Genomic DNA, 21,322 nt, shown 5'->3' with positions numbered 1-21,322 from the left:
AGCTATTAAAAGCATGAGCCATGCGGCACCTGGATGGCTCAGTTGGTTAAGCATCCAACTTCGGCTCCGGTCATGATCTTGCGGTTCGTGAGTTTGTGCCCTGCATCGGGCTCTCTGCTGTCAGCGCAGAGCCTGTTTCAGATCGTCTCTCTCCCTCTCTGCCCCTCCCCTGTTCTCTCTCTCTCTCTCTCTCTCTCTCTCAAAAAAAAAAAAAAAAAAAAAAAAAAAAAAAAAAAAAAAAAAAAAAAAAAGCACGAGCCTTATGTCTTAAGCCCCAGGTCCTGAAATCCAAAAGCTCTGGTGTTCCGGTTATCCAGTGCCATGTACCAGGCCACCCCCAAAACTCAGACTTCACTCACCTGTCCAGCTCACCAACCTGCAGTCTGGCCAGGGCTGGGCTGAGAGGCTCCTCTCTGTCCCATGCGTACCAGCAGGACATCTCAACCTCAAGGAGCCACTTCCAAAGGGCCTCACTCACATGGCCCACCTGTATTCTGAAGCCCACAAGGCCTCTCGCCTCTCACCTGGGCAGAGTGACTGTGGCAGGGGCAGCCCGATGGATAACTCACTCTTTCTGCCTCCTCTTTTCCACTTGCCCCATGTTCCCAATCAGCTATATGCACTGGACTCCTCACGTCAGGGCCAGGCTGCTTTCTGGGGAAGCCAGCCTGCCGGGTGAAGGCGGGACAGCCCTGCGGTATGGGCGTGAAGGGCTGTTCCTTGACCTTTCCGTCTCGGGACAGCCGGATCGATCCCCCAGAGATAACAACTCCTCCGCACTTGTCATCACCAGCAGTGTCTGCACCACAGAGTTTCCCAGCTGATGCTACAGTAGCTTCCCCCCTACTTTGGTCTCCCTGTCCCCTACATTCACTCTGCTCTGTGGCCGGGATGATCTTTTCAAAGTATGATCTGAGCAGATTCCCCCCGTCTCCCACTGAAAAACCTTTGAAGGCTCCTCGTGACTCTTGGGATGAAATCGTACATCCTTAGTGTAGTCTGCAAGCCTTACTCAGTACCCCCTGCCGGCCTCTTCAGCCTCAAGTCCTCCACTGGTGATGTCCCCTCCAGGGTTTCTGCACATGCTGTTCCGTCCCCTCATCAGCTAGCTAGCTCCCACTCCCAGATTTTGTCATGGCGTATGGTTCTTTAACTGTGGGCAACTCCCAGGGCTTGTCAGCTGGCTAGGACACAGTAGGTGCTTAATAGGTAGATAGAGAGGCACCTGGGTGGCTCAGTCGGTTAAATGACCGACTTCGGCTCAGATCATGATCTTGTGGTTTGTGAGTTAGAGCCCCGCATCGGGCTCTGTGCTGCCAGCTTGGAGCCAGGAGGCTGTTGCGGATTCTGTGTCTTCTTCCCTCTCTCTCTGCCCCTCCTCTGCTCATGCTCTGTCTCTCTCTCTCTCCAAAATAAAATAAACATTAAAAAAAATTAAGGGGCGCCTGGGTGGCTCAGTTGGTTAAGAGTATGACTTCAGCTCAGGTCAAGATCTCACGGTCCATGGGTTCAAGCCCCATGTCGGGCTCTGTGCTGACAGCTCAGAGCCTGGAGCCTGCCTCAGTTTCTGTGTCTCCCTCTCTCTCTCTGCCCCTCCCCCCTATTCACATTCTGTCTCGCAAAAATGAATAAATGTTAAAAAAATTTTTTTTTAATTAAAAAAAATAGGTATTGATGGAATTAATAAATCCTTCCTCGGGCACCGTGGCTCCAGCTACTTATGCCCTCACATACTTACCAGGCCTTCTTCTCCCGAGACTAGTGCTTCCCTCCTTCACAAGTTCCCCAAAGCACCAACACTTTCCATCAACATTTATTTATTCTTTCAGGTAACAAGCATTTTTCAAGTGCCTACTCTGTGATAGGCATTGTCCTAGGCTCTGGGGGATACAGTAGAGAACAAACACTGTTTTTGCCGTTTGGAATGTTCATTCCCCTCCCCTCCATCTATTCTTAAACTCCTACCCATCCTTCAAAACCCAACCCCAATGTCCCATTCTTTGGGAAGCCTTTCCCAGACTTCTTCCTCCCCAGCCCTGACATAAAACTTCTCTCTCCCTCCACTACACCACTCTCAAAACTTGTGTGACCCATCCAATGACGGGGGACTGGGTTGGGGCTACCTAAGGAGTATGGAGTTGGGGGACAGGGCTCTGAAGGGAGAGGAAAGGACAGAGGTCTCTGCAGGAAGCTCTGTTCAGGGGCAGTGAGCCAGGGGCACAGCTGGGCTTCCAATTCCTGCCTCCTTCCTTAGGCTTCTTTTCCAGCTCCTCGGCCAACTGGCTGGAGAGAGGAATGGCCGCCAGGCACACGTTTTTGCATAGAAATGACCAAGGGTCACAAATCCCAGCTGAGCGGCTGCGTGGGGAGCACTCAAGGAGGACGCATGAGGGGCTGAGATGTGGACGTGGCGCAGATTTGAGCATCAGAACGTGGGTAAGCCACACACAAAGTCCAACTTGACTGGGCCATTGGTGTGGGGCTTCTCTAGCACAGGTGGGAGTCAGGGGCGGGGCCCACAGTGGGTATGTGACAGAGGGCCCCACAGCCCCGCCTTTGGAAGTTCCTCCTGTTATCTGACCCATGTTTGCACACTGAAATTCCATCCCAACTCTGCATCTGTCATTTCAGGTTCCCGGGGACTTGGGTCATTCCTCCTACCACCTCTTGGTCTCTCCTCCACCAAGGGTCTGGCCCCTTACAGGGGTCACTGGCCCAGAGAGGCCCGGTAACTCCCCTGGGGCCACACAGCAAGCTTTCTGACAGAGGGCAGCTGGAGGGCTGGGGGCCGGGTCAGAGTAGCGTAATCTCGCTGGGAGGCAGCGTAAGCCGCTTCTCCCGGGCACTGAGCAGGTTCTCCACGTGCACAGCCACCACTCGACACAGCTCCAGGCCCTGCAGGAGAGACCGTGAGAGTCCACGCACCCGCCGACGCTTCCCGGGTTCTCGCCTCGGGGTGAGGACCAGTGGCTCCCACCTTTGTCCCCACCTCCCCCAGGGTCCTGGGAGGAGTGTGAGGAGCCGGAAGGGAGAATTGTTGGGTTAATAGGCTGGAAGGGGTAAGTAAGCAGGAGATCAAGTGCATCTGGTTTGCTTCTGGCCTTGCCGAGTGTGATCTGTGTGACCTGGGGCCAGTAGGGTCCCAGTTTACCAGGGCTTGCTTGCCTCACAGGTTGTGGTGAGGATTCCGTGAGATTTTATTACGTGTAAAGCCTTTAAAGATTAAAAAATCTTACTCTAGTCAATGAGTGGTAAGTTTCTAACTATGCGTTGCCGCGGTCAACACGGGCACCCACAGCCTAGAATAAGCGGTGGCCCAGCCTCAGGGCTCCTGGATGGGGTACGGAGTAAGAGGCAGAAGAAAATTATGGCAAATCCACCCGAGTGTGGTTTTCAGACCCAGGTGGTGGTGGGATCCCCACAGGGACTTCCGGGGGCAGGGGGCACAGGGGCTGCTCGGAGAGAAGGTAAGCATAAAGGGCACTGAGCTGTAACTGTCCTGACAGCTTCTGGTATCTTACCCCTTCTAGTCCACACCGTGTCCCTATGAGGCAGACGCTTTTAGACTCCATTCCACCGGCGAGGAAACTGAGGACACGGCCATGAAGCCACTTGCCCCAGACCTCACATCTGGTAGCTGATGGGGACCTGAACCCAGGTAGCAGGAGGCCCAAGGCCACACTCCCAAGTGCTCCGTGCTGACTTCAGCGGTGTCTGCCCCACCCGGGAGGGGCCACCTCTCGTAATGAGATCAGAGTACGTATGATGGGCGTCCTCTGCTCCAGTCAGTCCTCCAGCCAACCCTGCCACCCACGTGCTACGATGCCAGGCCTTACTGGGATTGTTGCACATTTGACAGGGGTGCAAACTGAAGCTCAAGAAGAAGTGGGGCGGGTGGACCTCAGATCCCTTGAGATCCCTGTCAGAGGTGGGCCACACGGGGACCTAGGACTGTCGGCTGCACTGCTGCTATACTCAGACATCACCTCCTCTTAGAAGCCCTCGCTGATTACATGCCAGATAGCTCAGCTATACCTTTCTCAGCACTGACCACGGTTTACTGAAGAGATTCTTTGACCTGGGGCTCCATGAGGGTCAGGGCTGAGGGGGTCTCAGTCACTTCGGTATCCCTACAGCCAGTGCAGGGCCTGCTATGTAGAGATGTTCAATGGTTATGTGTTGAATGAATGTGTCCCCCCCCAACCTCGAACATGCCAAAGGCAGGGGCAGAAGTGGCAGCAGTGGGGTTTGCAAGGAAGTAGAAAAGCCAAAAAGGCCTCCTCCAACCATCCATCCAACTATCCCCTTACTAAGCATTTACTACAGGCTCATTGCTGTGCTATGGACACAACACGGACAAAACAGACACAGCTCTGGCCTCTTGGGGCTGGCGTTCTGGTGGGGGAGACATAATATGTAAGCAAATAACTGATCTGCAAGCCATAATGAGGTCTACCAAGGTGGAGATAGTGATATATCAGGGAGGAGGCTCAGGAAAGCTTCTGGAAAGAGTGATGTCTGTGCTGAAACTCAAATAAAGGGAAGGAGGGAGGGAGCCCTGTAACAAACCAGGGAAGAGCACTCGGGTGGAGGGAACAGTGAGTAGAAAGGGTCTGGGGCAGAGAGGGGAGGGCAAGCTTGGCAACAGGGAGCTGGAAGAGGCTATGGCTGTGAGCAGAGGGGAGGGGGTGAGAGCAGAGGCCAGAGAGGTGAGGAGAGGAGGGGACAGGGATGGAAAGGACCTCTAGGGCAGGGCCTGAGTGCCTGGGAAGGTTCCAAGGTAAGGTGGAGAGGCCTGTTGGTCTCCGCGGGGAGAGGACGAGGGGTCAGAGCAGGAGACAGAAAGATGAGGGCTGTCACGGCAGATGCGGTTTTCTCAGGGCCAGAAAGGGTGCCGGAGGGAGGGCTCAGACTCAGCAACATTTAGAGGTCATCCAGGAGAGGGGGCAGCAGAAAAAGGAGCCCAAGAAAGAGCAGAAGGTAGGTCTGCTGTGCCGGGAGCTCAGAGAGGAGGGTTCTGGGATGCAGGCTAGGCCAGAACGTAAGGCCAGGGTGGGTGGTGAGCTTGGCAGAAGTGGGATTGGGGTGTGGCAGGAAGCAGACCGGGGAGCTCGGTCCTGAGCTGCAGGCTCTCCAAGGGGCACAGGGAGCCAAAAGGGCTCTGTTGTGTCCCTCAGAGGCAGGGCTGGGGCGGTGGGAGTTCCTCCCTCTTGCCCTGAGAAGTCAGCCCCTCCAAGGCAGGCCCTCGCGTGGGGGCTGATCCTAGGCCCAGGTCTTGAGGGGGTGTGGGAGGCTGGCAAGGCCCTAGCCCTGATCCCACCTGTCCCTCTCTCTCAGTGGGGTGCGAACTCTCACTCCAGGGGTATGAGACTTGGAAAGGAGCCTGTCAGTCATGCTTTTTAAGGAGCAGCCATTAATTGCTGCAAATATGGGAAGGTACAGGGCAGGTGGACCTGCGTTTCCTTGTCTATCACACGGGGACTCCCCCTCCCTCCCTTCAAACCCAGACCCCACCATCCATCTTCCAAGCCTCAGTCCATGTGAACTTCCTCAAACTTCCTGTGTCTCTGCCTCTCAACAACCCTCTATGGCTGGCTCTCTAGTGCCCTCAGGAGAATGCCCCAGATTCTTAGCTTGGCATTTAAGGACTTTCAAGACCTCCCCTGCCCTGCCCGTGTCTCCCCTGTTCCCCATCAAACTCCTCAATATACTGCAAATAACCTAGGCCCTTCTTTCCCTGCCAAGACGTTTCACTGGGAGACCACCCTAATGACCTGCAGTTCTATGCTCAGTTGGGTTAGATCTGTCCCCAGCACTGGGCTGGACGCTGTCTGGGGCACGGTCAGGACCTGACCTACTATAGAGCCAGGCCCAGCGGAGAGCCTGGTGAGTGGAATGAAGGGAGGGGCCGGGTGACAAGGCCTGGGTGCCGGGGCTGGGTCACCTGCTCCAGCTGTAGCTGCATGGTGCGCTGGGCTGTCACATCCCCCAGGGCGATCTCCACATACGGGTAGCTGGAGCTGGCCGTGGGTCGCTGGGTCCGAGTGGACTGGATCTCCTTTAGGGGGAATTTCACCATCAGCTCCTGGAGGGGGAGGGGAGGAGACAGGCTTGTGGGTGGGACAGTCTCACCCCTGCTTGCCTCTCCCCTGAGATCACATCAGCAGGAGGCAAGTCTCGGCTGGAGTAGCAGTTCCCCAGCAACTTGCTGGGTGACCTGGGGCAAGTCGCTTTACCTCTCTGGACTTCAACAAACACTAACAGCGTGCCAGGCACTGTCCTGAATGCTTGGGATCTGAGGGTGAGTAAATGCCAGTGGTGCCCTGACCCTCACATCAAAGCTGCTTCTTAGCACCTGCCTCTCTTTGTCTGGAGCTTTCTTTCTGCCCCCAGGAGCAAACTCGGAGCACACGCAGGGAAAGCCAGAGCGATGAGAGTTAATGCCTTGATTAATGACAGAGGGCGACACGGCAGGGAGATACCCCAGCTCCCTCGCCCCCAGAACAGAGAGCATCCTCCATGGGGCGTGTTCCATGCTATCTCCGAGGCCCCCAGCTCAACTGAGCGCCAGTCCCCACAGGGGCCACTTGCTGCTAACACATTCTTCCAGACAGTGCGTTCCCAAGGTGTGGGAGGGGTCCCTTCCTGGTCTCATTTCCTCACTCCAGCATCTCCTAGAATCACCTCCAAATAAAGTCCTAACCCCCAGCCCCTCAGAATGTGACTGTGTTTGGAGGCAAGGCCTTTCAAGAGGAAATGAAGTTGAAATGGGGGCGGTCAGGGTGGGCTCAATTCAAACCTGACCGGTGTCCTTACGAGAAGAGGAAGACACCAAGGGTACGCACGTAGAGAAAGGGCCACGTGAGGACACAGGGAGAAGGCGGCCATCTACGGGCCAAGGAAAGAGGCCTCAGAGGAAACCGTCCCTGTCAGCACCTTGGTCCCCCACTTCCGGCCTCCAGACCAGTGAGAAATGAATGTCTGCTGCTGGAGCCCCCGGTCTGCGGACCTTGGTCACAGCAGCCTGAGCAGATTGTGCGCCGTTGGAGCGCTTTTCACGGTTGACCTTTCACCTTCACCACAGCCCCGTGGGGCGGGCACCACTATCCCCATGTTCCAGATGGACAAGTGAGGCTCGTGGTGGGGAAGAGATGTTGCCTGAGGTCACGCAGCCACACAGCTCGCCCGCCCCCCGGAAGGCAGTGCGGCTCAGAGGAGAGGGGGACGAGGGGCAGGGCCAGGCTCAGGCCACTCACATGGGTCTCGGTGCTGAGGAAGTTGAGGCCGTTCTGGTTGACGGCAAGGATGCAGGGGGCCGGCACGGCCACGTTGCTGCAGCTCTGGACGAAGAAGAAGGAGGAGCCGAACATGGGTAAGGCGCTGAGGAGGCCTGGTGTGGGGAGAGGGGGGTGGTCGGTCAGGGCAGCGGCCAGGGCCAGACTGCAGTCTGAGTTTCCCCCGGCTGTGTCCAGCGTATGGGTCCTCGCCCCGGGGCTCCCCCCACCTCTCCAGCCGCCCCAGCTGCCCAGGGCCACCCAGAGCCTAGGTGCTGCCTTGATGGCAATTTTAGAAAAATGTTCTGTCCAGGCAGGGGCTCAGCTTGGCTGGCACCGAAAATGCCTTGGTGCGAAGAAAAAGGTGCCTCCGTCCCCACCCTCCGGGCCCCCTCATCAGTAGAGCACCCCGTGATGATCTCCCCCGGCCCCAGACTCTTACCCAGAAACTGGGCACGGGCCTGGTGGGGGCTGAGCGCCTGCGTCTGCTGCCGGTGCTGACCGACCAGGTTGAGCCAGGCCGAGCCAGCCATGGTGCGGTAGAGCTGGGCCGGGATGTAGTCCTGGACCTCTCGCCTGCACGTGGAGGGAAAAGCGATCCTGAGTGGCCACCACCACGCGTGCTCCGTGCAGGGCCTCAGCCCATCCTCACCGCGGGGCAGGGTTAGGCCAAATGGATGTGATCTTTGCACCCTCCCTGGAAGGCTAAATGCTGGCTGTCTAGTGCTCGCTCAGCATCTTGGGACACAGCAGGCGCTCCATAACCCTGGCTGGTACCACTAGGCTCCCTGTTTGGAGAAGAGGGAACTGAGGTTCTGAGAGGGTCCCCGACTAGTCCTCGGTCACACAGTGACTCGGTGAACTGGGGGGCCGAAGCTTGGACCCAAGGTGCGTCAGTCCTTTGTAGCCCCGATTCCCGAAGAGAAGCCCAGGCCACAGGGGTGAGACGCACAAGGGTGGGGGAAATAGCAGGGTAGGTAGAGCAACCACCAGCAGCTGGTCAGAGATGGGGCAGAGAAGCACTGGGTCCCAGGCTGGACCCCTAGGGCCATCAGAGCCCCTACTCCAGTCCCTTGTCTCGGACACACGCTGGCTCTCTCGGGGAAGCCCCCTTTGGCCTCTTGGGGCATCTGAGAAACACCAACAGCAATGCCAGCCCATCCCAGCTGCCCTGGGCTACAGACTGGGGAAAGGTTGGGAGAAAGTCTGGGGAGCCTCCTTCCCCCCAAGAGACCCCTGGGGCAACAGCTTTCCTTCTTTATACTGCTCGGGTAAAGGCCTGGCATCTGGACCTGGCCTCCCTAGGTTTGGATTCCAGTTCCCCACGATTTACTGGGTAAGCTTCAGTGAGCCCGATAACCTCTGTGAGCCTCAGTCTTCCCATCTGTAAAGGGGGAAAATACAGTGTAGTTGGGAAGATTACCTGAGGTAACGCAGGCAGAGTGCCTTCCAAAAAGGAAAACTCAGTGAGAGTTTTGTTTTCCGGGACTGGGGTTATAGCTTTATGTGCTCCCTTGGCCTTTTGCTTAAAATTATAATAAAAAAAGAGCTTTACATATTGAGCACTTACTGTATTACGAGCTCCTGGACATACACCGTACCTACGTCACCTTTACTATTATTCATCCCAGGGGTTCTCGAGGTGTGGCTGAGGGTCTGGGAGGTCAAAGCCACCTGCCTAATAATGCTAAGACATAATTTGGCCTTTTCCTCTCCCGTTCTCTCACAAATGTGCAGGAGAATTTGCCAGAGGCCACATGACATGTGAGATCCCTGCAGACTGAGTGCAAAAGCACATCTGAGAATCCAACGGCCTTCCGTTAAGCCAGCTGGTAAAGCGATCTGCAAAATGTAAAACCGTGCCACTCTTCTCACTGAATTCTTTTTGGAAAATACAGCTTTTTATAAGTTGTTTGCATTAACGCGTAATATGAATTTACACTACTTGAGTTATCCTTACTGCTCACGTTATTACAACACACAATTATTTATGTTCGAGCATAATACGTTAGACTTATTTTTCAAATAAGAAATCAATATTTAAATAAATCAATTTCAACTTTGACGCGGGTAAGTATATTGATACCGCAGCCCACGTACATGAAAGCTCTTTGGGGTCCTATTTTTAAGGGAGTAAAAATATTCTGAGACCAGAAGTCTTAGGATGACCGATTCATCACCTCTTTGGGGACGTCGGCTTAAAGGCTGCCTGACGCCCCAGAATTTATTTAAGGAACCTCCTGTTGTCAGGGGTTGGGGTTGCTGTTGCAGGTGACACTGAGGTGAACGCTTCTGTGGCCACAGGGTGCGTGTATCTCAAAAGCTTTTTGATCATCCCGTTTTCTCTGAGCTATGAATACCAGCCAGAAGCAACCTATTGTGGAAGGAGGCCGAGTCCCAGCTCACGCTGCGAGGCTAAAGATTTCAGCCCCAGACCCAGGCCAGCCGCTCCTTCCCAGCCAGCTTCCCAGACACTGGTGCAAGAGTAGGGCCCAGGGCCCGAAGGATGGTGGGGGGCTGCGGGGGGAGGAGGCTGACAGGTGGGCAGGTGCTCACACGCTGGGCAGGTACGAGTGGTCCTTGGCCCGGTGCTGCAGCAAAGCCAGCTTGGACACTTGCTGCAACTGTTGGTCGCTGGGCCGGCTGGCCGGCACGCTGCTGAAGAGGCCCTTCAGGTAGTCGGGCAGGACCTGTGGGGGAGAATTCCACAAGGGCCTGCAGGCAGGTATGCGCTCCTGCCTTCGTGAGGGGAAGGTGGGGACACGTGCAAGTTTAATAGTTCCAGTCCCACTGGCTTCGGGGCTGGGGCAGCCTGCCCCCTCCCTGGGCTTTGGGGAATAGGCACGTGAGGGTGAGCTGTGGGGGCCATGGCATCGAGGTCCCTGTGGGAGTCCCCACAGTGGCCGGGAAAGAGTGTCGTGGACACTCTTGAATGCATGCAGCATTCAGGAATGGCCAGGGGTCCGGGGTTTCTGAAAACTGGGCACGCACCAGTTGTGCATGCTAGGGAGCACCGCGAGACCCCGATACACTAGATCTGGGGCAGGACGAGAGGATCTGCATCCTCCCAAGTTCCCAAGGGATGCTGCTGGCCCGTAGGCCGCAGCTTCACTAACCCCGTGCCCGGCTGCACAGGGCTGGTCGTCAACAGCCACAGCACCACAGCATGAGGCCGTGAAGGCTGAGTGGCAGTATTCTGTACCTGGAATAGCGGAAGCTTTGGCACCAGCTCGACAAAAACGTGAGCCCTCTGTCCGATCCCTCCCACCAATGTGAGCACAGGAGGGGAGAACCCAGGTTTTGGAAACTCCATGGTCCTGACTTACCTGAATCTCAAAAGGGAATAACACGAAGACAAAAATAACAATGCCAGCAAGAGCTGGTCAGGCGTTTAGACAAGGGACAGATCGTGCATTCAGAGGAGGAAGTCAGGAGGAAAGGGGAAGTCAGAGCCGCCTCGTGGAAGAGGTGCTGTTTGGGGCGGCCCTGGCAGCGAGGACTTAGGTGAGCACAAGTGCAGGAATCACAGGGCAGATGGAGCGATGGCGGGTGGAAAGGCCCACGAATTAGGTAGTGAGGGCGACATGGTCAGACCGCACCCAAGAGTCCATGCAAGGGAGCCTGGCATCAGGGCTAGAAATGAGGCTGGAAACATGAAGGCACCAGATGCCAAGGCTGTGCAGTCTGACTTCACACGGGGACGCCTGGAAGGTTCCAGAGCAGCAGAGTGGACCACAGGCGCTGACCTGGTTGTAGTGCATGGTCACATATAGCTCATTCTCGAACTTGAGTGGCTGATCCCAGAGCACACGCCGGAACCAAAGCATGTAGCCACCGTCCACCTGCTCCATCTCCGAGGCCACGTCCAGGATGTAGGCACAGCGGCTGAGCGGGCACACGTGCTGGCCTGTGGAGAGCCGGGGGCGGGTGGACAGCCTATGTGCAGACTCCCGGCGAGGCCGCGGCCCCACTCCAGGACACGGAGTCCTCCCTAAAGCAGAGCGTGTTTGTGGAACAGGGTGCCCAGTGTTTGTGGAACGTCGATGACCAGGGACGGGAATAACTCCAGTCAAAGCTGCAGCCCACCGAGGTCTTGGAAAGTGCCCTGGGTTCTGCTCAAAGGAAGCCCGGCCCCCTCCCAGAGGACACTGGGGACAAGGAGAAGCACAACAGACTTCAGGTCATGAGACCAATGGGTGCCTTTCTCCAGAACTCCTTCAGGAGAGACCTCTCACCGGGTTCCTGGAACGGGCGGAGGGTGGGGAGGACTGGGGCCTGCCGGTGAGGGGGTCTGAGTCTGTGAGGGACGTTTCAGTTTTTCCTTCTTGCGTTGACATTTCTGCTCCCCATTCCGTATCTTCAGTAACATCGTACTGAAGAAGGGACGTGTCATGACGATAAAGCCCAGACTCTTGAGGCCAATCTGCTGGGGTTTAAATCCCGACTGTGTGTGGGGCTCCTGGGTGGCTCAGTCGGTTGAGCGTCCGACTTCGGCTCAGGTCACAATCTCACAGTTCGTGAGTTCAAGCACCGTGTGGGGCTCTGTGCTGACGGCTCGGAGCCTGGACCCTGCTTCAGATTCTGTGTCTCCCTTTCTCTCTGCCTCTCCCCTGCTCACACTCTCTCTCTTTCAAATTAAAAAAAAAAAAAAAAAAGGAAAAAAATAATAGGATATAAGCTCCCTGAGGGCAGGGCACACATGCTCCCGGCTGAACAGGCCCGAAAGGGCAGAGGCAGGAGTCAGGGAGGGCACAGTCCTCCATGAACTTCGGGTCTGGTAGGCAAGACAAACGTACAGAGCTGGGGGTGCTTGGCGCACAGGAAATTTCTTACACAAGGCAGCGAGGGCTTCCTGGAGGAAGTGGCATCTGACCTGGGCCTTACAAGGCCGGGCCCAGTGTGCTCAGTCCTCCTGACCGCTCACCTCGGTTGGTGACAACGAAGATGACGTACTCGCTGAAGGCCTCGGGGCGAGTCAGAGCCATCTCAGCACAGATTTCTTCCACCACGTCCAGGGCCACCTGCAGGGAGGAAGGTGAGGCTGTGCCAGCCAAGCTGATCCCTGTCCTCCTAGTCCACCCAGGCCCCGGGAGCCCAAGCACAGAGTTCCTCAGGCCCTCTGCAGGGACACAAAGGATCCTTCTGAGGACTGCCAATCAGCCTCATGCAGGGAAGGAGCACCGTTTTTGGAGTCTGAGAGACTCAGGATTCAAATTCTGCCTCTGCAGTACGACTCTGAGCCAGGTCCACCCCAGAGGCTGAGGTGCCCCGACCCCTCCAGCACCTGCCTGCCAGAAACGTTCCCTCACTTACGGTGCATGTTTTAATTTTGAGGTGGCGTTCAAGGCCTCCGGGGAGAAGAAAGAGCTGCCTCTTGGAACTGCGGCCCGCCTGGGACAAAGAGAAGGGAGGAGATGAGAGAGGCTAGGACTTGGGACCTGGGCCAGCAATTGTCACCTGCCATGTTAGTCCCTGAGCCACGGGGCTCTGGACAGGCTTGTGCAGGAACACTTGTGCACCTGGACCGGATAGGGCCTGATGGCACATCTCTGAGCAGTGAGTGCACACGGGGTCTCTGGACAGGGCTCATGTCTCACACTCATCCTGACGTGCCCCCACCCCCCACCCCCCACTCCACGCTCACCAGCATGGCCCGAAGCTCCATGCTGCTGGGGAGCTCCACGCGGCCACCGAAGCGCAAGGTTTTCTGCATGTTCTGCTCACAGGCCTTGGCAATCCCTACAGAAACAGGGAGTCAAGGCCTTGCCCGGGGTAGGCAGCGGGGCAGAGAGGCTCTTCTGGCCACCAGCCATGAGCCCACTGGCTCCTCTCCACAGCCTATGGGGCATTTATTCTCCTGTTTGATAGCTGAGGAAGCAGCTCAGGGAGGGACGGTGATTTGCCCAAGGTTGGAGCTGGAGAGCTGGTTGAGGTTAAGAGCTGCATTCGAACCCACAGCTCACGTGGTTAAAGCCTTTTGGCTAGCCCACAGTCCCCTTGGCTACCTAGGAGCCTTGGAAATAGCCGTCACCTGCAGCTGTTGACTGGCGGGGTATGTCCCCAACAGGCTGCATGGCTATGGTAATGTGGTTGTGCCCCTGCCAGCTGAGACCCCCTTGCCAACTGCCCTCCCTCACTCAAGAGTCCAGGACAGAAGATTCCACCAAGTTTCTCTGTTTCTCTGTATTAAATGTGCCCTCACCCTGCTCTGGGGAGGTCAAGGCAAGAGTTCTAGGGCACATTCTGCTGCCTTCATGGGTCTGGGAGCCCTGCCTCACGGACCTGGGTCTATTCATTTTAGACTCTGGGAATGTTAACCAAACCAAAGAGGATGATTCATGGAGTGCCTGGGTGGCTCTTTCAGTTAAGTGTCCGACTCTTGATTTTGGCTCAGGTCGTGATCTCATGGGATTCATGGGATCGAGCTACACATAGGGCTCTGTGCTGACAGCACGGAGACTGCTTAGGATTCTTTCTCTCTCTCTTTCTCTCTCTCTCTGTGCCCCTCCCTTGCTTGTGTGCACGCTCTCAAAATAAGTAAACTGAAAAAAAAAAAAAAAAAGAGAGAGAGAGGATTCAGAGGCAGACAAATTGAGGTTTCCTATCTTCTTCATGACTGCCATGAGGACCACAGAGCCCTAAACGTTTTTAAGGGGAAATCCAGGGGTTGCTTCGGAAACAAGGGTGGGGGTAAGGCCGAGGACCGGCCCCTTCCCTCCATACTTTTAGAGTAGAGAGGCTGAGACCCTGCCACCGGCTGCGCCTCACCCCTGCCCAGACCCACCCAAGACCCTTGTTGATTTGCAATGGCCAGAGAACCAGGGCCTCACCCCATACTCCAGGCCCTGCCACCTCCTTCCTTCTCCCACATGCCACACGTTCCCACCTCTAGGCCTTTGCTCCTGCCACTCAGTCCACCTAGAAATCCCTTCCATGTGCTCACTACCCAGGGTCACACCTCCTCCAGGAAGTCTTCCCTGACATGCCACTCTCTGCGTTAGATCGGATAACCCATCACATCAGCCCCTGTGGGACCCCTGCAAATGTTTGGGGACAGAATTAATACTAGTAAACATGTGCATGTGAGGGACCAAGCCCTCTATGTTTCTGCCCGCAGCTGGCTTCCCAGCCAATCCCCATGAAGACAGGCCCCTCACCCTGGAAGGGCAGGCCTGGAGTCCGGCTCACATCTTGGAGGAAGCGAACAAGGTGTGGCTGGAGGACCTCGGAGCAGCTGTGGTAGGCAGCCACGATATACAGCAGCCTCCAGCCTCGCTGGCAGCTGTCCCTGCAGGAACACACACACAGGGACACACTGCGGGTGGCCACAGCCCTGGAGGGCCATGCCAGGAGTCTCCAGGATGGGGCTGGAGTTCTTTGGCTCTCGGGCAGCTCCTGTCTTGTGAGGATGCTCCTCCTTGGCCAGTGAGAGGAGGGCGGGTGGGCCCCAAAGCCATGCAGGAGGTACGATCTGCTCGGGAAGCCAGGGTGGGAGATAGGGAGAGTAGGAGATGAGGCCCTTGACATGACATGCCGGACATGTACGCATGCGCGCGCACACACACACACACACACACACACACACACACCCCACGAGGATTCCCCGGTAGAATCCCTCTGTGGAGGCTCCTGGGTGAAGGTCCTTGAAGGAGGGCAAGGGGGTGCCTGCTGGGACTGTGCGGAGTAGTGGTAGGGGAGGCCTGGGCATGTGAAGGGACAGGGGGATGTGCTGAGTGCTTCCAGAATTCCTGGGGGGATAGAGAGCAAGTGGGGGAGGTAGAGTAGACGGGGACAGGAGGATGGTTCTGGCGGTAACAAGAACATCACACACTGGGCACTTGCTGGGTGCTCATCCCGCAAGACACGGTAATTCACCTTCACACTGCCCTGGATGTGAGGCTTTCATCTGTGGGGACCTGCTGGTGTCTGGGGACGGCATTTGGGCTCCTTTAAGAAAACACTCGCGCCTCCCTAGGTCACTGTGGTTGGGGGATGGGCATGGGAGCCAGGTCTGACCAACTAGAACCCTGCAGTCCGCTGGCCTCGATGATGTTTGGTTTCGGGATGGTTATCTGGTCCAGGTCTGGCCAATTAAGGGTTCGGTCTTCCTTTGGATATGGTGATTGGTTTAGGGACAAATATTTGGCCCAGTACTAGCCAGTCAAATCTCTGTGTCCTCCAGCCATTGTGGTTGACTCAGGGATGGCCACGGGACCAAGTAAGCCAATAAGACTGGTTTGGGTCATTTTTGCTACAAACATCGGGTCAATCTTGCTTTCCCTAGGATTACGGAGCTGGAAAATGTGTCTCCAGAGCTGGTATCTTACCAGCATATTGGAGATACTACTTAAGAACGCTATGAACACAGAGAGAAGCAGATCCAGAATATAGAGAAAGACGGCTTCCTAATGACACTTGGATCCAGCTATGCCTGAATCCACGTTTGGACTTTTTAGTCACCTGAACTCTTTTGCTTAAACCAGCTTGAACTGGGCTTCTGTCGCGTGCAACCAGGAACCTGGACATACACATTACTGCTGCTGTTTTATAAAGGAGGAAACTGAAGCTCAGAGGACAACGGCTTGTCCCAGACCCGGCAATTCCAAGTACATGTATTCTGCCTACTGAGTGAAGGAGAGAATGAGGGGGGAGAATCAGGAGGGAAGGCCTGGGGAGGTGAGAGGCTGAACTGGCCCCTCCTACAGCGAGGACACAGAGTGGGGACAAGAGGGCAGAGGTAAAGGCCCAGCTCACTCACTGCTTGGTGCTGGTGTTGTCTGTGATCTGCTTCACAACCTGGCAGTAACACTCGTCCCGCATGACTTCATGGTCCCCACACAGCTGAAGGAGGGCAGGCCAGGTCACATGCCGAGGCCATGCCAGGGCCCACACCATACACATCAGGCACACGAAAACAGGGTGAGCACCTGGAGAGAAGCCTGGGGTCCCTTCCCCAGCCCCCACCCCACCTGCAGGATGTACTCCTCTCTGGGCTTCCCACCCCCGTGTCCTGAAACTTTGACAGATGGGGAAACTGAGCCACACAGCAGGAAAGGAAGCATCTGACAAAATCGGCTGGACTGACCTTCAGGAGGGTGTAAAGCACGTCCAGTTCGCTCTGGCCCTTCAGCGGGGCATCGCCCATGAACCTCATCACAGCTGTAGGAAAGACCTGTCCCACTCAGGCCACCAGACACCCAGCTGCCCACTCACCCCAGGGCATCCCAAGGTTGGGTCTGTCCCTGGGAAGCCATGGCCAAAGGCAGCTGGGAGGCTCCTCTTCCCTTAAAGGGTCCCCAGGTCTGAGTTGAGGAGAGGGGAAGACTCTGAGGGCCAAAGAAGTGGGATGAGCAGGGTCACACAGTGCTGGATCCTCCCTGACCCAAGGCCCTGGCCACAGTCCCAACCCCACACCTAGGAACATGTCGGTGGCCATCTTGTTGAGGCTGCTGTCGCTGAGCTCGATGAGAGATTCCTGGAGCGGGGTCTGTGGGGGGAGGGAGGGTCCGTGTCATGATGGCAGACGGACAAGTCAGAAAGAGGAGGGCCACACGAGACAGGAGAGTCCCCCTCACAAAAAAGGAGACAGGCTTGACAGTGGGACGGATGCTGCTCCTGGGAGGAATCCAGGCCCTTGGGCTGCTGAGGGCTGGGAGGGGTCCCACTGAGGACAAGACTGTTTGCCCGAGGGGCCTGGGAGGGGGCTCTGGCGTCATCATTTTACAGATGGGGAAACAGGCCTGGGGCTGGACACCTTGGTGAAGCAAAGCATGTCTTCCAAGGTTCTAGACTCCCGACCCTCCTTGGATTTCAGCCTGAGGCCATCCCTGCAACAGGAAACAGGTGCTACTGACAAGTCTTGTCTCCGAGCCTTTGGCTACATCCTTTGGCCACACAGAATGTTCTTGACCCAATGTCAGTCAACCAGGCACGAAGGCTCCCATGGCCCCCAGAAGCGGAGGCCGCAGGCGACCTCACATCGGGGTGGCTTCTCATCCCCCTGCCAGAAGTGGGGTCTCCCCGCCTTGGATGGCTGGGAGAAGCCCCAGAAAGACCCTCCCCTCCTCACAGTGAGGATAAGGGGTGGGGCCGCCACTCACTGGGGTCTCCTCCGAGGGTCTCGGAAATACTTCTGGGCAAACTGAAGCATCGTGTACGGTGGGAGAGTCAGGCCGTCCTCCGCACGGTCAGGGGAGCCAGCCCTGACTGGGGGACCCTGCGGGAGGGCCAGAGCTAAGAGGGCCTGCCCTGCCACACCCGGTCACACCCGGTCACACTCAAGGATGACTCTGGCCAGACCCTCTCAGGCTGCCCGCCACCCCACCTGATCTGGCCCCACCGCCATTCACTTGTCCTGACACCCTCTGCCTGGTCACACCTACCACATGTCCAGCTGCCCCCCTGCCCCCCAGCCCTGCCACATCTGCCCCCACCCCCACCATACACATCCCATCCTGGGGTTGGCCTCCCCAACTGCTTAGTCCTAGCTGACCCTGCCCCTCACTTCTTAGTTTTACCTCACTCCACCCCTCACTGGTTCCATTCCACAAGGCTGACCCTGCCCCATTTGGCTGGCCCCACCCCCTCCCAGGTCGACCACCTGCTGGCCCCCAGGCTGGTCCTGCCCCACGGGCCTCATCACAACCCTTCTGCTGACCCCCACCATCCTTACCCCATTTGGCCACACCTCCAACCACCTCTGGTCAGATGCCATGGGTCACACATCTGGCTAGCCCTACCAAGTTCGCCCTGTCCCGGCCAGGACGACCTTGCTCCTGTCCACCTCCACAGCCCGACGGCTGACCACCACCCACCCACCCCCGCTGTCTCAGCCCCATCACCTGGCCCTGCCGGTCTCACCTCTCTCCTGCGGCCCACCTCCCGTGCGGCAGCCGTGGAGGCCACCGCAGCGGCCACCGCAGCAGCACGGCCCCGGCCAGGCTCAGCTGGCAACTGCAGGAAGTCAGGGGCGGCCGCAGGCTGCACCAGCTCAGAAGGGAAGCGGCCCACACGCCCGTGGATGGTCCCAAACCTCCAGCCTGGGCGGGGAGGGGAGGTAAAGGGTCTGAGACAAACAGGAGGGTCTCGTCTTGGGACTCAGGGGACCCTCTAGGTATACTCGAGCACCTTCTTGACCCTGCCTCAGTGCTCTGTGAGGGAGGCATGTCACGGAGCCTATCTGCAGACGAGGAAACAGGGGAAGGGAAGACATTCCCTCATCGGGAGATGGAGCAGAAAACACGGTGCTTGTAGACTCCCAGGCAGAGAGAGAGAGACCTGGGCCACATAGGTGGGAACACGAATACTCATGGAGACCCCACATCCAGATATGGAGGCAGAGAGCTGGGCTAGGCCAGAGCAGGCACCCGAGGAGACCTGACCGGGCGAGACCCCCCTGGGGCACCGAGAAACCCCCACGGAGCATCTGCAGTGTGAATGCATGAAACCGGGGCAGACTGTTTAGCTTTTCCAGGTTTGGGAGCATTGGAGACCGGACCGGGGGGATCGGGGATATCCACCAAAGTCAGGGCCTCTGCGCCGCAGCTCCTCCAAGTACACGACCTTCTTGCGGACCACGCATCCGGCACTGTAGCCTGGGGGTGAAGTCTGTATCAGCACCTGGAGGGAGGCCCCCTTGCCCAGCCTCCCCCTCCCGTACCCGCTCTGTCCCACGGCCCTGACCCATTCGAGGTGGCTCCAGGGGCTGCAGATGAATGATGTCGCCCTTGTGGAAGGCCAGCAGGGCCGGGTCCTCGGGCAGGAAGTTCCTCACTGCGACCACGTAGTCTGAGTCCTGCGTCAGCCAGGGGCAGGGTGAGGGGCTGCAGTCCATCCCCCTCCTCCCAGAAGCCTGGGGCCACTCCCCTGCTCCTCTCCTCCATAGGTATTCCTTCCTGATTCATCAGGGAAGGGAACATTCCCCAGGTGAGAGAGGAAAGGGCGTTGTGCAAGTAGAAGGGGGGCCATGTAAAGCACTGGAGACCCGAATCAGATGAACCCAGGCACCAGAGTCCACGCACAGGGCTTACCCATTCCATCCCTCACCTGAGCTTCCCCACTGGGGCCAGGGACCCAGCACCTGAGGAGGGGGGCATCTGTAGGGCGATCCTGACCTTCTTCAGCTCCAGGATGAAGTCATCCACCAGGGTCTTGACCTGGTGGGCTCGGGCTGAGAAGAGGATGACCTTCTCGCTGGCCAAGTTGAACTCCAGCATGTTCTGGGAGGGGATGGTCACAAACAGGATATCCGCAAAGCTGGAGAACGGGAAAGTGGCATGAAGGCAGGGCTCCCTGGCCAGAGGTGCCCTCCTCCCCACCCATCCTTCTCATTCTGCCCTGTACCATTCCCAAAGCCCAGCCCCGCCTCAGCCCCCCTGCCCCTGCCACCGGGGGACCTGACAACTTGCCCAGCCTCCCCTCCCCATCCTGCCTGTGGCTCCAGCTCACTTCTCATCACCCTTTGAACTGACACTCCAGCCCTCACTACCCTTTGCCTTTCTCTCTTTTTTTTGTTTTTGCCTCTTGATCCAACCCCCCTGGTTTTGCCCACACACGTATCTCTTTCACCTACTGACCAAGTTCTCTGCATCTTTCACGCCACTGATGAACAAGGCTCTACTCCTGTCCTTGTGTGACAGAGAACAAAAGGGGCTGCTGGCAGGGGAGGGGGCCCAAGGACTCAGTGAGGTCTTATGTCAGAACACCCTTCCTTTCCCGGCTGCACTAAAATTTGGCTGTTCACAACACAGACACCGTTCGCTGCACAGTGAGCTCTGTGAGGGCAGGGCTGAGGTGCGGTCTGAAAGGCAGGAGAGGGTAGTAATGGGCTCCCAGCCCATCCGCTTCCTGGCTGACCTGAGAGCAACTTTTCTCACTGAGCCTCGGTTTCCCCATCTCTAAAATGGGCTTGCTTATAGGGCTTGGCACAGAGCCTGGCACATCACAGGCACTCGGTAACTGGCTGGGAAAGAGTCAGTGCGGAAATGCTAATGCCAGTCCGCTAACCCCGTCTCCAGCTGACCCCATTCTCGCCTGCCTGCCTCCCGGTCACCTGTACGTGCGCAGAACCTGCAGCTGCCCACCAGCCTCCCGGCTGCCCTTGACCATCCGCAGGAGTTTGATGCCCGTGTGGGACACAGCTAGGATCTGCACGCCAGTGCCCACGCTGCCCTGGGGTGGGGAGAAGGGACATGTGAGAGTCTCCTAGCCTCATCCCTGAAGCCTCTGGGTGAGCAGGGGCTGGCAGGGGGCTCGCACCGTGGCTGGGAAGAGGCGGGAGAAGTAGACCTCCCAGCTGTCGCGTGCGGTGCTGACCACGGCCCGCTTCACACTCTCTGTTGCCAGCGGCCGCTGCGTGTCCAGCTGGTTCTGGGCTGAGGGATGCCAGGTCAGGTCAGGGATGGGTCTCTCCCCTCCCCCGCCAGCCCACATTGCAGGGAGGGAGGCTGACACCCAGCAAGAACGTATTGGAAAAGCGTGTCCTCACTGGCTACACTGGGAAACTAAGATCCACGGACAGACAGGATGACTAGGGCCACACGCTGTGTTAGGCAAAACTGAACTCAGAGTGGCAGCCTGGCCATGGAAGAGGCCAGGGGTGTCTGGGAGGCAAATGGGGCTGGGTTCGTCCTCTGGAAAGGGCCGGCTTGGCTTTGGCTGGCTGTGCCAGCAATGTCCCTTCCCTCCCCCTGTGGTACCAAACAGGGCCTTCATCTTGAGCCTCTCGTCCTCGGAGATGCGCACGCAGGCCTCGGACAGTGTGTCGTGGACGATCTGTGGGAAGGGGCCAAACGCAGGGAGCTCGTGGGACCCCCCCACCCCCACCCCAGCTGGGAACTCAGGCTGGACAGTTCCAGGGTGAGTGGGAATGTAGAGGGTCCTATTGGTAGAGCAGTGGGGTCATCTGTGTGAATCAGATCTCATTTACTGAGGACCCTCCCCTTTCTCCTCTTTTCCACAACCAGGGCTGCCCTTCCTAGGCCTCAGTCTCCTCATCCACATGGTAGGGCTCGGATTTGACTTCTGAGTCCCATCTAACGCAGACAATC

The 21,322-nt window shown here is 57.3% G+C and overlaps 1 protein-coding gene across 1 annotated transcript in view; it reads right to left on the bottom strand.

Moving 5' to 3' along the window:
• Positions 1–1,795: 1,795 nt before the first annotated feature.
• MYO15A (myosin XVA) overlaps positions 1,796–21,322 on the bottom strand; it is a 52,679-nt gene continuing 33,152 nt past the window's right edge. Inside the window, exons 43-64 of the mRNA XM_040453030.1 lie at positions 20,972–21,047; positions 20,532–20,647; positions 20,326–20,444; positions 19,388–19,529; positions 18,957–19,068; positions 18,794–18,868; positions 18,135–18,313; positions 17,375–17,490; positions 17,029–17,101; positions 16,689–16,761; positions 16,360–16,433; positions 16,033–16,115; positions 14,432–14,562; positions 12,919–13,013; positions 12,588–12,665; positions 12,199–12,295; positions 11,021–11,181; positions 9,831–9,964; positions 7,717–7,850; positions 7,257–7,390; positions 5,945–6,085; positions 1,796–2,895 (exon numbers count right to left, since the gene is read on the bottom strand). Of these exons, the coding sequence (XP_040308964.1) occupies positions 2,794–2,895; positions 5,945–6,085; positions 7,257–7,390; positions 7,717–7,850; positions 9,831–9,964; positions 11,021–11,181; positions 12,199–12,295; positions 12,588–12,665; positions 12,919–13,013; positions 14,432–14,562; positions 16,033–16,115; positions 16,360–16,433; positions 16,689–16,761; positions 17,029–17,101; positions 17,375–17,490; positions 18,135–18,313; positions 18,794–18,868; positions 18,957–19,068; positions 19,388–19,529; positions 20,326–20,444; positions 20,532–20,647; positions 20,972–21,047 (2,445 nt within the window). The 3' untranslated portion in view covers positions 1,796–2,793. The remainder of the gene's footprint in view (positions 2,896–5,944; positions 6,086–7,256; positions 7,391–7,716; positions 7,851–9,830; positions 9,965–11,020; positions 11,182–12,198; positions 12,296–12,587; positions 12,666–12,918; positions 13,014–14,431; positions 14,563–16,032; positions 16,116–16,359; positions 16,434–16,688; positions 16,762–17,028; positions 17,102–17,374; positions 17,491–18,134; positions 18,314–18,793; positions 18,869–18,956; positions 19,069–19,387; positions 19,530–20,325; positions 20,445–20,531; positions 20,648–20,971; positions 21,048–21,322) is intronic.

This window comes from Herpailurus yagouaroundi, unplaced genomic scaffold (assembly GCF_014898765.1).
Source record: "Herpailurus yagouaroundi ecotype Mexico unplaced genomic scaffold, PumYag 208, whole genome shotgun sequence".
In the NCBI taxonomy this organism is placed as follows: Eukaryota; Metazoa; Chordata; class Mammalia; order Carnivora; family Felidae; genus Herpailurus; species Herpailurus yagouaroundi.
This window is presented reverse-complemented; position numbering and strand designations above follow the sequence as displayed.